The sequence below is a fragment of the Enhydra lutris genome, unplaced genomic scaffold, assembly GCF_002288905.1.
Source record: "Enhydra lutris kenyoni isolate GAN:26980312 unplaced genomic scaffold, ASM228890v2 scaffoldscaffold1, whole genome shotgun sequence".
Lineage (NCBI taxonomy): Eukaryota > Metazoa > Chordata > Mammalia > Carnivora > Mustelidae > Enhydra > Enhydra lutris.
In genome coordinates, this window is record NW_019154085.1 from 34,209,185 (window position 1) to 34,223,182 (window position 13,998).

At 36.8% G+C, this 13,998-nt stretch overlaps 1 protein-coding gene across 3 annotated transcripts in view; it reads right to left on the reverse strand.

The window, feature by feature from the left end:
* The window catches only part of LOC111145251 (dedicator of cytokinesis protein 10), a 294,365-nt gene that overhangs the window by 28,505 nt on the left and 251,862 nt on the right, over positions 1-13,998 (reverse strand). For 2 of the 3 annotated variants that reach the window (XM_022500052.1, XM_022500044.1), the window contains exons 30-42: positions 12,993-13,089; positions 11,035-11,079; positions 9,041-9,216; positions 8,798-8,914; positions 7,600-7,711; positions 6,756-6,877; positions 6,554-6,668; positions 6,397-6,463; positions 6,124-6,171; positions 5,267-5,368; positions 3,192-3,316; positions 1,784-1,896; positions 319-456 (exon numbers count right to left, since the gene is read on the reverse strand). In XM_022500052.1, coding sequence (XP_022355760.1) covers positions 319-456; positions 1,784-1,896; positions 3,192-3,316; positions 5,267-5,368; positions 6,124-6,171; positions 6,397-6,463; positions 6,554-6,668; positions 6,756-6,877; positions 7,600-7,711; positions 8,798-8,914; positions 9,041-9,216; positions 11,035-11,079; positions 12,993-13,089 — 1,377 coding nt within the window. The remainder of the gene's footprint in view (positions 1-318; positions 457-1,783; positions 1,897-3,191; positions 3,317-5,266; positions 5,369-6,123; positions 6,172-6,396; positions 6,464-6,553; positions 6,669-6,755; positions 6,878-7,599; positions 7,712-8,797; positions 8,915-9,040; positions 9,217-11,034; positions 11,080-12,992; positions 13,090-13,998) is intronic. The other variant, XM_022500061.1, reaches the window with a different exon arrangement.

Below are 13,998 nucleotides of genomic sequence, written 5' to 3' on the forward strand. Positions count from 1 at the left end.
CTTAGAACAAAATCCACCTTTTTTTTTTAACCTTGTCTTTTTCTCCCATCTGCAAGTGGAAGGGATAGAATTGTATTTATTTAAGCCTATATTAATATTTTTTCCCTAGAAATAATCATTCTTTACATTGTAAGTCTCCCATGCATCAATAACCAGTGACAACCCAGAACTAGAGATTAAGAACTTTGAAATGCTTTCTATTCACCGAACATCGTCGAAACACAGGGATCCTTTCCTCCATACTGAGAGATGTCAGAATTAATATGCATTTATCATCATCCTTCCCTGAGCTTTCACTGGAACCAGGAGAACGCTTACCTTGCATACAAACAATCTCAAGGAGGCAAACACATGCTTCAGTGCTGTGGCTGACTGGTTGACTTGGAAAAAGAGCATGTAGGTGTCAAAGACCCTCTTCATCATTGAATTTTGACATTCAGATTGTTGGAGCTGTCTCTGGAAATTTAACAAAGAAGTTATTTAGGATGAGTGAAAGGACAACTGTTTTCTTTTGAGAGATATTTATTGTGAACCTACTATGTGGTAGGCACAATTCTAAGTTCTGGAAATTGTAGTGAATAAGGCGATAAGACCTATGTTCCCACTGAAACTTATACAGAAGTGACTGAAAAAATCATGAAATAAGAAAATAGAGCAGAATGATAGGATATAATAAAAAGTAATTACTTTGGGGATAGTGCTACTCTAGACAGGATAGTTAGTCAAGACCTCTTTAATGAATGAACTGATATGTGAACTAAAGGAATTGGTTATGGGCAGATCTGAAGGGACTGTTTAGGGAGAGAGAAACAGATATACCAGGGACATGAGTTGGGAAGAAGTTTATGAGTTCAAGGTTGAAAAGAAAAAAAAGAGCAGAGCAGCCTGAGCGTGGGGCATGGGGTGAGATGAGGAGAAGTGTAGAAGATGAGGTCACAGATGAGGTCTCAGAGAGGCAGGTCCTCATCGGCTTTGATAGGGCCTTTGTGATGTCTGAGATTTGATTGACATTGTCACTGAGTAATAAATAATTAAAATATGGTTTTTGCTTTTCCTATTACCCATGATGACATTTCACCTGAAAGCAGAGCTTTCTTGGCATAATCATTCTGTTTGGTGCAGACTTTATTCAGTGGATCCAACTCTTCCGAGTTCAACCCTGAACATCTATAAGCTCATTAGATTGAGCTAATAGTTTAAATATCTTTATTGAGGTATAGCTGACATGTAATTTCTATAGTTCACATTTCTAAAATTTTATGTAAATGGAGACATACAATACAAACTTTTTGTTGGGCTTCTTTCATTGAACATGAGTGAGCAGTATTCTAGTATATGGATATATGACCATTAGTAAAATCCATTCACCATAACTCTGGTGATTCTAATAGTATGTAGTGGTATTATTTCACCCAAGCTACATAGATGACAAATAAGCACACGGAAAGATGTTGGGTCTGGCTGTCATTTGTCTCTCCCCTCAAGACTGAAAAAGTAGAATCACACTTCCCTTAGCTGGGCTTGCCTGAGAGTGAAGCAGGAGGAACAAGGAAAAATGTTTATTATTTGATGATAGTGACATATGTATGTACGTATATCATTTGAGCAGTAGTCAACTTCTGTTAAATTCTGAGTCTCATCTTTCAAATTTTTTTCCACTCACGCTTATGTTGATTTATGTAAGGTTAGTTGATTTCATAAAATACTTTAAAAATAGATTCTTGACTTCCTACGACTTTTCTACTTCCCATTTTATGTTGTGAAGATGTCAGAATCAACTTACCTGATGAATCTGGGTGAAGAGGGATAGCAGGTCCAGAATAGTCAGGCAAACCTCTGTAGCTATATTGGCCTCTGTGTCCACATGGTGCACAATGTCTATTTCATTGGAGTTGCCTACAAAATATAAGGTAGAACATGCATAAATGTCTAAGAAAATTCTTTGTATCCCATAAAGGACTTTTTTCTATTATAACATATTCAATGTTTACTGGTGTTTTGTTAAGTGATTTATTAAATCAAAGTGCTTTTGTTTGTTCAATTGCCTTATTGGCTGAATCAAAAACTCTAGACAGAGTCTTTAATGGATGCTGTAGACTGTTTGTGTCTCCCCCACCCCCCACCCCCGCCGATTCGTATGTTGAAGCCCCAAACCCAATATGATGGTATTTGGAGGGGGATCTTTGGAGGTAATTAGCTCTTGAGGGTGGAACCCTCCTGAATGGGTTAGTGCCCTTATAAAAAGGGACACCAGAAAGATCACCTATCTCTCTGTCATGTGAGGACCCAACAAGAAGGTAGCTGTCTGCAAACCAGGAAGAAGGCTCACATCAGACATCAAATCTGTTGGCACCTTGACGTCGGGCCTCCCACCTTTCCAGAACTATGGGAAATAAATGTTTGTCGTTTCAGCCACCCAGACTGTTAATTTGTAACAACTCAAACTGACTAATATAGTGTGTTTTCCCTTTTCATATGTCAGCTGTAGACAAGAGTGATCCATTTACCATTAGTTCTTAATTCTTTTCCATTGACACAGGCACTGACAGAGTCACATTTCTCTCATTCTCAGTCTGGGTCAAGTTTTATGCTCCCAGGCTAATAGACTAAACATGCAGTCTCTGTGGACAGTGTGCATTAATGGCCATTAAAGGCACTAAAGGTATTTATAGGTGAAGGCACATGTCTTCAAACAGGTAACTCTGGTCATATGCCCAGAATCACTAACATGTACATGGTACAAAAAACACTGGGTCCATTCTTCCTCATTCACAAGCTGGAATGTGTGCATTATTGTGTTCAAGATGTCACACATGTTGTTTCTAGAACATGGGCAACTTTCTGCTCTTCTTGAAGAGCAGACAATAATCTGGTTCAGAGAGGCCCCATAAGCCTGACAATAGCAAAGTCACTTGATACCAGAAGAGCTACACCCAGCAGATTATACCTAGTGATTCGCCTTTTTCCTTTCTTCTTTATAAGGACACTACATTTTTTAAATCCCCTTCTCTGGTGATTTTTTTCTCCTCTTAAAAAAATTCTCTGGGCTACAGCAAGCCTGAAAAGCAGTAATCTCGGTGGCATGCCAACATTTCCTACGTTTCTGAAACATTATAATGCATTTCATGTTTTCCACACATCTAGAGAAACACTGATCACCATCATGTTCTTATTATTTCTTGTTTACTTACTGGATATGGTGTTGTCTAACATCTGTAAGAGTTTGGGGTTTGAAAGTGCATTTTTGCCTCGAATTATAGGTAAGGTTTGTGATCTGTGCTGCTTATGTCCTTCATGAGTGGACGGGGTATGCATCCTGAAAATTAATAGGAAAAAATGGTTAATGTACGAGAGATATGACATATAGGTGTTCAATCAAGTATTCTAGATTGAGTAAAACATTTAAAACAATATTTAAATAGAGATGTTGCATAAAAATATTGATTATAGATAACATGATAAAAAGGGGTTTTAAGAATACTTTAGGAGAAGTTTTTTTAAACCAAAAAAAGGTTCAGAAGGATAATTAATACCAAAGTATGATAGAAGAATAATAGATACTGAATTTAATCTGAACAAGCATATTCATTACTGTTTAATGAAATCATGAGATTCCATGGGAAGTTCATGGGATTCCATCCTGGTAAGGGAGAGAGCTAAGGGGTCCCTGAGTGCAGGTACTTTCCAGGCCAAAGACAATGGCGGGCAGTGGCTCTCATTTGATGTCTCCTTGGCACTTCCATCTGGGGAATGAGCCAGTGTTATGTGGAAGTAGGAACACTTCCCATTCTTAACTTTCATTTAAGCTATCTTTTGGCCAAGATAATAGAACATTTTTTTTGAGGAAAGCTGGCAATAGGAAAAACCCTGAAGAGTCAAGCCTATAGATATGGCAATGGTTTTCTCTTGGTGACACTTTTCAAGGCTCATTTGGTTCTGACCAAATCAAATGCTCTGGATGGACTGAGGCCCAGAAGATCTAACTTTGGTTTTCAAGAGCCAGAGGAGTCCAGGTCATTCCTGAAGCTACAAGAAATAATGGGTCCTAGGTTGTATGGCTTGGACCTTTGGGACTGGTTTATTTCCAGGTTTTGAGTGTATTTTAGTCTGGAAATTCTGGAGGAAAATACTGGTTTCTGGAAAGAGAGAGGTGGGAATGGCTAGGACCTGTCTAGATCATTCAGGAAGAAGCCTGAAATCTAACTGACCAAACATCAACAAAACTACAGTGATCTCAGGTACATGACTATAGTCTTTAAACATAAGAAGTCATTGTTTATAGTTCTCTATTCTATTACCATTTGCAAAACACACCTATTACATTTTCTCATTTACTTTCACACAAGGGGCCACTTTAAGGAGTCTTATGGATGAAGAGGCAAAATTTACTCCATGATTTATTGGTTATTTACCACTTTCTTATTTCTAAAATTCTTTCTAAAATACAGCCATTTTCCTATTATATATTATTATGGTACCTCTGGGAAGAATAAATCAAACGAGAAAATTTTAGCATAGAATTCTTACTTACTAGACGCAGGGGAGAATTAAAGTAGGATTTCAGGGCAAAATTTCCCCACAGGGTAGGTTAATAAAGGATGACTCCAGGTCCTATATGCTAGTCAAATCAGTGTAATGACTAGGAAACCATCTAAATCCTCCCTGCCTTTGACCCTTTAGAAAACAATTTGAGCTCTAAAGATGCTGCTGACATATTACAATTATTGAGAGGAATGGGGATACAACCTCTCATCTTACTTTGTCACTAGGAGGTTAAAAAACATTAAACGAGTCATATATTGGAATTACGTCTTTTTGGGTTCAATTAAATTAAGGTACCTATTAACCCTCATCCTATGCATGGCATTGTGCCCCGAGTGCACATAAATAAAGCATAATCCTTGCCTCTTAGGTCTTCACAAGCTAGCGGGGCAGATCAGGCAGTACCTGAGAAGTTTTTTCAGAAAAACACAGAGTTACTTGAAATCTGCATTTGGTTTGAAGTATATGCATATATACACATGTGTGTGTGCATCCACGCATGCTCATGTGTGTGCATCCATACCCCCATACACATATACACATCCATATCCATGTATCTGTGCATATATATACACACATATACATATATACAATACATTGATACATATGTATATATGTGTACACATATACATACATACACATGTATATACACTCATATATACATACATATACACACATTTATACACACAATATGATTACAAATATCAAGCAAATGTGATGTTACCATTGTGACAAGGGACCTGATGCTTGACAGGAAGGATTAGATCCCTTGAGAGTTCCATTGTTCTGGGTGGACTGCACAAATTTAAATGCAGCAGCAATTTTTCTGCAAGGAGAACTGATGTTTTAATCATAGCTCAGTAATTGTAATTTATTTATAAATACAGAATGGCAACTGGCAGGTTGATTATTGAACAAAGAAATAAGTTCACATGCTATGAAAAACAGAATCATATTTTCTTCCAGCAATGGGAAATGGGGGTTTAGTGAAGGTACTGGGGGCTTCATGGTCTCTCACGAGAAAAGGATGTCAACACAGTAGTTATTCCAGATTCATTTTTCTCTTTAGCTTACTGGAGGTTATATTTTTTCTTTATTTTCTTCTAATTGAAGAATAGTTGACACACAGTGTTATATTAGTTTCAGGTGTACAACATACTGATTTGACGAGTCTGTATGTTTGTGGCAGTCACCAAAAGTGTACCTCATCTATATTCCCTATGTTGTACCTTTTATTCCTGTGACTTATTCACATTGGATGTATTTTCTTAAATAGGAATCTTCTACATTACATCTATACAAATGATAGGTAAGTTAGTTCAGACTATGTAGGAAATGTGGTTTCCTTTCAGAAAGGTATGTTTTGTGTTTTATTCTCTTAACAGCTTTAACTAGTCCTAGACCTACTACGGGTAGAGGGTAATCATCAAACTCCTATGTCTACTGTGAGGCCAACCTTATAATCCTTATGTGCATTTGAAGATTTCTAACATATATCTATAAGTCTAACTGGATAAATCACTATTTGTCATAATTTTTTTAAAAGACCAGATTAACGGATTGGAATTTTAAAGTTATTACCTTATTATATTGCGTTTCCCTAGGTATCTGAAATTTTGAAGACAAACACTGGAAAGGAAAAAAAAAAGTCACATTCTAATTATTCATGCCCTTTTATTTATACAAACCATTCATTTAAGTACATTAGAAGAAAAATATTACATTTTCTTTAAATATTTCTTCCATTACTAGTGATAGATAGTTTAGCATATGGGTTCTTAGAATGAAGGATGGCATACTAAACTATTTTGAAGCTTCAGAAAAAAATGTTAACAAATCAACTCTATAACTTACTCCAAGATGCTGAAGAAGTCAGATATCTCTGGGCTGGGTGCTCTTTGCCAGTAGGCAATCAGTGTCTCTGAAAGGAAACACCGTGGAGCATGAGACTCTTGGAAACTCAAAGTTTTTTCCTTTTTAAAAAATTGTAATTTTCAAGAGCTCTCCTTACCCTCCGAAATGGTCTTCATAATGTGAAGAAAACACATGAGAAGACTCCTGGTTTCTGCTTGATCTAACTTGTCAAATCGAAGGGTTGATCCTATCAAAGACAAGGGTCTAGGGACCTAGGAGTGGAAGAATCAAGAAGGGCTGAGGTAGAGTGAGAGACTGCTGGCTCACAAGGTGCTGCATAATTGGGAAAGAAGCCCCACCTTTTCACAGTTGTCAGTCTTCTCACTGCTCTTCTCATTGGTGCTTGGGTTGGAGTCAAGACTTGCTAAGGAGGCTCTGGAGTCAGCATGGTTTACTGTAGAAATAGCTATTGATGAAAATGCTGCAAACACAAGCCACAGCACACAGATGATAATGAGATGCAATGGGCACACACATGATGACCCAAAAAGATATGGAGCATGGAGGTGATGGCAATGTTGGGCAAGGCTGACATAACAGAGTCTGGAATTGCCATTAAAGACATGCCACATTGTAAGAATGGTCATGAAGACCACACTGGCATTTAAGGATTTAGGAAAATTTAGGCCATTATAAATGGAAATAAAGTACTGCTTGTTCCTTTGATTTCTTAAAAAAACTTTTAAAAGAAAGTTTCTCTTATAAAAATGCTTTAATAAATGTTCATAAGGTGGCTTTTGGGGAAGAAGCTTTCAAGTTTTGACAGTTTATAAGAATTGAACAGTTTATAAGAACTATTTCCAAAATAGTTCTTAGAAGTAAATTTTGAAGTTGATGGGCTATTATATTTTACAGGTTGTACGCAATGAACACTTAAAGATTGTTTCCAGAATGAAGCAATTTGCTAACATCTGAGCAGATTGCTCTTTGAGCCAAGAAAAACTGAATGCTAAGTGGAAGAGGTAGCCCCTAGATGGTTTTTAAATAAATGGGTAAAGAAACTCTTTAGCCATATAACTAAAGTGTACTTTGACATACAGAAATTATGCACATTGAATTATGGAGTGGGTAAAAAACACGATGATATGTGACGTAAACATGGATGAGAGTGAAACACAAGTGTTCCCCAAAGGTCTTAAGTACCTGCTATGGAGTTTAAAACATCTTTAGAAAATGATGTGTCCACAGAGTTTGCATGTTTCATAGCTGACTGGATGTGAAATCCTCCATTGGTGCTGAGGTCGTCTCTAGACCCCTGCATTTCAAGCACAGAAGAGATTATGGGAATTGCCATATTTCAACACTGGAAACCCACACATGCTTTCTTTGTTACACTTTTGATTTGATGCTATTTGACTTGACCTTTCATATTCCAGCAAAGGTCTTCTGCAAAAGCAGGTAGGAGAAATGGATAGTCACAATCATACTCTTCAACAAATCCATACCCCTAGTCACCACTTGATTTCTTATGTGATTTTTTCTTTTTTTAAAATGTAGTGGAAACTACCTTCTAGATATAAACTAAATGGTTGGAATGGCTACTGATTTTTTATGGATTATGCTATAGATTACATATCATTATAATCATGGGTCATCTTATGTATATTACTAATACTAAAAACTAATTCCAAATACTATGTGCCAGTCTCTATAAGTGTTTTCTACTAGACCATTTAATCCTCATAAGAATCCTGTGATGGAGTAATTCTATCCCATTCTATAAAGAAGATAGTAGAGGTTGAAAGAGCCTGGATTACTTATCTAAGGTTACATTGCTAGAAACTGGTATTACTGGGATTTGAACAAGGTCTTCCTCTAAACAGCTTTCCAAAGGCATAGCTCCTAACTTCGAAGTGGTAATATCTTGCCCTCCGTAGTGTGTTAATTCATCTGGGATGTGAACAGAGGAATCCAATCTCAGGTGGCTTGCTGTGCAGCCGCAATGGTGGCTCAGTGGAGGAGGGATGGCAAAGAGGCCACTCCTGGGTGTGACTGAAGCACTTGGCTACACTAACACCAGGTGGTCATGAAGCTCATGTGGGGAAAGGTCAGGGGAGGGAGGAGGGGCACGCTGAGGATGGAGCCATGCATGCAACAGAGGAACCTGGTAAAAACTGGACAGAACTGGAAGGTGATACAGAGAAGAGAGGAAAATGATGGATGAGGTGGAAGGCTTCAGGGACCAATGTGGACCAAATGACATTGATGCCAACATCTTAAAATGGCTAGCACGAAATGCTTAGTTTGCTCACAGTTGAGGGAAAATAGCTCTCCAGGGCAAAAATACAAAACAGGGAAACTCTTTATTAAAATCAACATTTGAACCATTTTGTAAACTCACCTGATTAGATGTGTTGACAGTAAAAGGATACAGGTCCTTTAGGTAAATCCTTGGCATGTTGTCCAGAAGCATGCCATAGAGGGGCATGTATAAACTTGCTATCTGGGCCTGCTTCTCCTAGGAGGAAAGGTAGTCAAAAGAAATTATTCACATAAAAATCAATAGACTTGTAGGTTTGCTATGCATTTAATGCAGTGAGCCATTAAATGGTGTTTAGGGAAGGGAGAAAAGAAAATCACTCACTGGTTGTTTGTATCGATCATCAAATGAATGCTTAGCCATTAAATTTTTTAGGACAGCTAAAGCTAAGTGCCTGATGTCTTGGTCTTCTTGCAGGGCAAAGCCAACTTCTCGGAGTAGAATTCCAATTAAGAAGTGTTTGCGGCAAAATTCATTTGTGACTGAATATTCAGGCATATCTTTGTGAGGAAAGCAAAGAGATCATGTTATTGAAAATCAAATGATCACTTTATAATTCAGAAAGATTTATCCAACAACTACCAACCCTCTCACCACCAGGGAAGGATTCAGTAATGCAGTCTTACTACAGAGATGAGAAATGAGAGAGAGGAACATTCCAGAAGTATTGTGTGTACACTACTACCAATAATACTCACTGACCATGGTCAAATTCTATAAAAGTGGTATGTCTACAATGTTACAGGAGTTGAAAAGAGAAGATTGATTTTCTGTCTGGAAGAATCAGGAGGTGTGACTGGAAGGAATATGTTGAGATGGGCCTTTGAGGCTGTTGAAGGTTTGGAGAGGCAGAGGGTCAGGAGTCAGTGGTGGTGGGGGTTGGGGGTGAAAGAGAAGAGGTTGGGAGGACCAGGGGACAGGGTTTTGGTGGCACAGACTTCTGAAAGCACAGTGTATGGGGATTATAGGTTGGGGGTGTACAAGTCAGCACAGCAGCCAAGATGAGGTGGTGGGAATTGAGACTTGAGGGGCACTTGGGGCCAGATGATGGAGAGACCTAAACACAAATTCTTTAGCTAGTGCCTAGGACCCTCCACCATTTGGCACTGAATTCTGTGTAGAAAGGATTATGTCACCAAAGGCTTTGAGATCAGACCTGTGCCTATTTATTTGCTCACGTGGCAACAGGATGTAAGTGAGTTATTCCTTGGGGGAAATGTGGGATAAGGGCTATAATACAAGAGGTTTGGCCCTGGGGAAGGGAGGGGAGAAGTGAGATGCATCTGGCCTGGGGTAGGAGGACCCAAGTAGTAGAAGAAAAATGACCAGGACAAGTTGGCTAAAGGATGTGAAAGAGCAAGAAGAGGAACACCAAAGGGACTGCAAAATCTGGAGCCTGAATTATGGAGAAATTGGAATCTTAAAATTTCCACTAAGTATGGATTTATTTGGAATTGCCCAATGTGCTTCCTAAATGTAATGATTAATAACAGGACTAGCGCCCACTTCTAGAACACGTATTGAGTGCCAACAGGAGGCCAAGCCCTTTATAGGGGTTATCTCAGTGAATCTGCGAGGTTACACGTTAGATGTAATGAGCTGCTGAAATATTACAGTCATCACTGACTAGGGGCAAATGAAGCACGTGGAAGTTTGTAGTCTAGGACGATGCCACTGGAGGTGGAAGAAAAGGGAATGTGAAAGTTCTAGAAATAGTGGTCCAAGGGCGTAGTTAGGTTAAAAACATTTCTCTGTGTAATAGTGAGTATTCATGAGGGCCCAAAAGTAGAACACAACTATGTAATTCCCAGCCTAGGGCTAGAGAAAAGTTCTGCCCAGACTGTTCTAAGTTATGAATCTATTTCAAGTAAAAATGATAATTTCAATCTTGAGAAATGAGCTCAAAAACCAGACCGTGGTTTATTGACAGAAATATATCACATGAAGCTAGTTACACTGAACAAACATGTTATTGCATATAGCTGGGAATTTTGTTTATGATACACCCTAAGAAAATTTTAGATGATTTGGGAAATTTAAAAAAAGAAGTAAAACTCTGGAGAATAAAATAAGAAAGAATTGATGTGGGCAAAGCATTTAATTATTTGTAACCAATGTTCAGTCAGCATATTGACTGTTTTGATTGTATGATAAACATATGGCTATTTTTTGGCATCTGGAGATTGGAAACTTGTAGTATGTATATCTATCAATATTATCTATCAATATTATATGTAGTATGTGCATCTGTCAATATTATCAGATTATGGTATGGCTACTGATGCTTAGATAATGTAATATAAAATGTAATTATTTACCTGATGCATGTAACTCTTGAGTTGATTCTGAAGGTGTTAAAGGATCTGGATTTAATGGGAATAAATAAAAAGTTTAGATATACACATACTCAGGTATACACCATATTCATTAACAATTGGTAATTTATACTGAAAAATTAAAATACATTGTCCTAAACTATAAGTAAGACTCTTCAATAAAGTTTTGTTTCTTGGAAACAAATACCATAGGTTGTTTCCTTAAAAAAGGAAGCCATGAACAGAATTATTTTAATTCTTGGCCTTGTACTTGAGCACCTGTTATTTTCTATCAGAAATCTGCATGCCACAAAACATATATTTTTATGTTCATTGTTGATAATATTAGATCTATAAAGAGACTATTAGGACGTTTCCTGAGCTACTGACAAATAGTAAACAATTAGAATTAAAATATAAAACAGGTTTGCGCCTCTTGAGTATCTTAACCAGCATGTCTCACCCAATAATAACTTGGCACTAGTTTATACAATAAAAAGGAATACAAAACAAAAGTCGAAAGTAACGTTTCTACCTCTTTTTCTATAAAGGCATTAAAATTAAATGTACTTTGTAAAGAAGAAAAAAATGGAATAACTAATTAAATAGCTTATGTTTATTCCTTAATAGAATTCAGTAGCTTATATTTAAGATTAAAATGACGGAAGTTTCATGGTATGGCATACCATAAGAGACTTTTAACTACAGAGAACAAACTGAGGGTGGCTAGAGGGAGGTGGGTGGGGGATGAGCTAAATGGGAGATAGGGATTAAGGAGGGCACCTGTGATAAGCACTGGGTGTTGTAGGTAAGTGATGAATCACTAAGTTCTACTCCTGAAATCAGTATTACACTATATGCTAACTAACTAGAATTTAAATAAAAATTTGAAACATAAAAAAAAATAAAAATAAAATGACAATGCTTTCATAGGCTTGATAATGTACTTTACCCTATTTTCCCTCCAAAATATTATGCACACTTTACTCTATTTTCCCTCCAAAATACTAGCTTTGTATAATACATACAGTAGAAGTTGCAATACATGTGAGGAGGCTCTTTACCATCTTAGTTTCTGCTTTCCATGAATATCAAAACTGTGCCCTGTGGATAATTTACTCACACATTAGAAGCAAAGCATTTTGTCTTTCTTCCTCTCTCTCTCTTTCCTCTCTCTTTTTCTCCCTCCATCCTTCATCCCACCCCCCCTTCCTTCCTTCCTCCTTTTCTTGAAGTATGATTGACTATAACACTATATTGGTTTCAGGTGTCCAACATAATAATTCCATATTTACATGTATTGCAAAATAGGAGCAGAATATTTTAAGTTCTTAAATCATTTTAGTGTTTTCTTTGAATCTTGATGTTAGATTAGCTTCTGATGGCTAGATGTATGATGGTCATTTTGGTATCTATCTATATTGGTATATATAACATAGATATTAATAAAGTTAAAAATGAAAACATTTTCTGTAGACCATTTATACTTTAGCAAATATGGAATCGAGGAGCCCTGTTCTTCCCTGCACAGACATCAGGGGCTCTTTCTAACCCACAGATGCGGAGTATTTACAGTGACGCCCTCCTGCCTGCCTTTTTTTTTTCTCCTTTTCAAGGCAAAAGTTTTTTTGTTTTTGTTTTGTTTTTGTATAAAACTCATTTTGAAGAATTGCATTTTAAATAATTAGACACTTTAATTGATACCTTTAAGTGTATTTGTACTCACAAAGTGTAACTTCTCTTCCTCATAATTTTCTGCCTTTCAAAATCAAAAGAAAGTTTTCTTTTGGAGACAGTATAGTAAAAGTATTACTGTAGGTTAAAATTCTTTGATTTATAATCATTGAGGCACAAACAAGACCAAGGAAGTAGGAAAAAAGCAACACATAAATGAAGGTAAAAACAAATAAATAAATTTGAATGTTCATTTTGTAGGAACCGGTGCAAATTCTGGGCATTACCTGGAATGTTTGCTGATCTTATGGGGAGACACAAAGGAATAAAGTGTTCATGCTGACATACTTCTTGAAGAAAATCAAATTTATACTGGCATAAGGTCTGAAAAAGAGGCAAACTAAATGACTTATTTACTCACCAAGAAGGTTAATAAAAAATCTGCCTTTGAATCTTATACCTAGAAAGAAGATGTAGTTACTTTTGTGTACTTTTGTTTTTGAGCTTCTAAGAGATATGAAGATATGATCTTACCCAGTGGTATTTTCCATTTCTTTAAGCTTCTATCAGCCCATGTTTATTCTGAGAGGGCTTGTGTCTCATCACAGGTACAGAACTCTAAAACTGCACTGAGCTCATAGAACAGGTCACTGCAATCAACCCCTCTTATCCAGTGCTAAGGAAGATAATGGCCCATGTGATCTCTCTGTAGGTCTTTTGTTCTCAGACTATATTATTTGGTCTCACCTCTTTCCTGCCCTTGCAAACAGGTCTGTCTTCTCAATAATGTTTTGATTAGGACAGTGATTAATGGAATTCAGACATGGTCTAAGACAGCTTAATACATGTGTTAAAAACAATCACATAAGAAGGAACAATTAACAATTCATAAATATTCTGTTTTCCTCATTGTGCAGACTAAGTAATCAATTTTTAGGATCCAGTTAGGTTGTATTCATTGTATTCACTAATATCATCCAACAAAATAAAATATATTCCATTTGCTCGGATATTTTAGAATTATATTTTGTGGCAACTTCAGTTAATAATTTAAAATACTCTCATTTCAAACAAGGATAGTATTTGACTTAATCCTTTGTGCATCAAGGTGAATAAGAGCATAATTAAATTGTATGTTAATTATTTTTCATTGAGTATGTTCTGTTTGGTTTCTGAAAAAAATAAATAATTTAGGCCTCCTGGAATTATATCTAAAAAGATATTCGGCAAATTTCATGCATAATTGGAGCACTAACAAAGAATATTCTTTCAAAAAATATATACAGAGGGAAC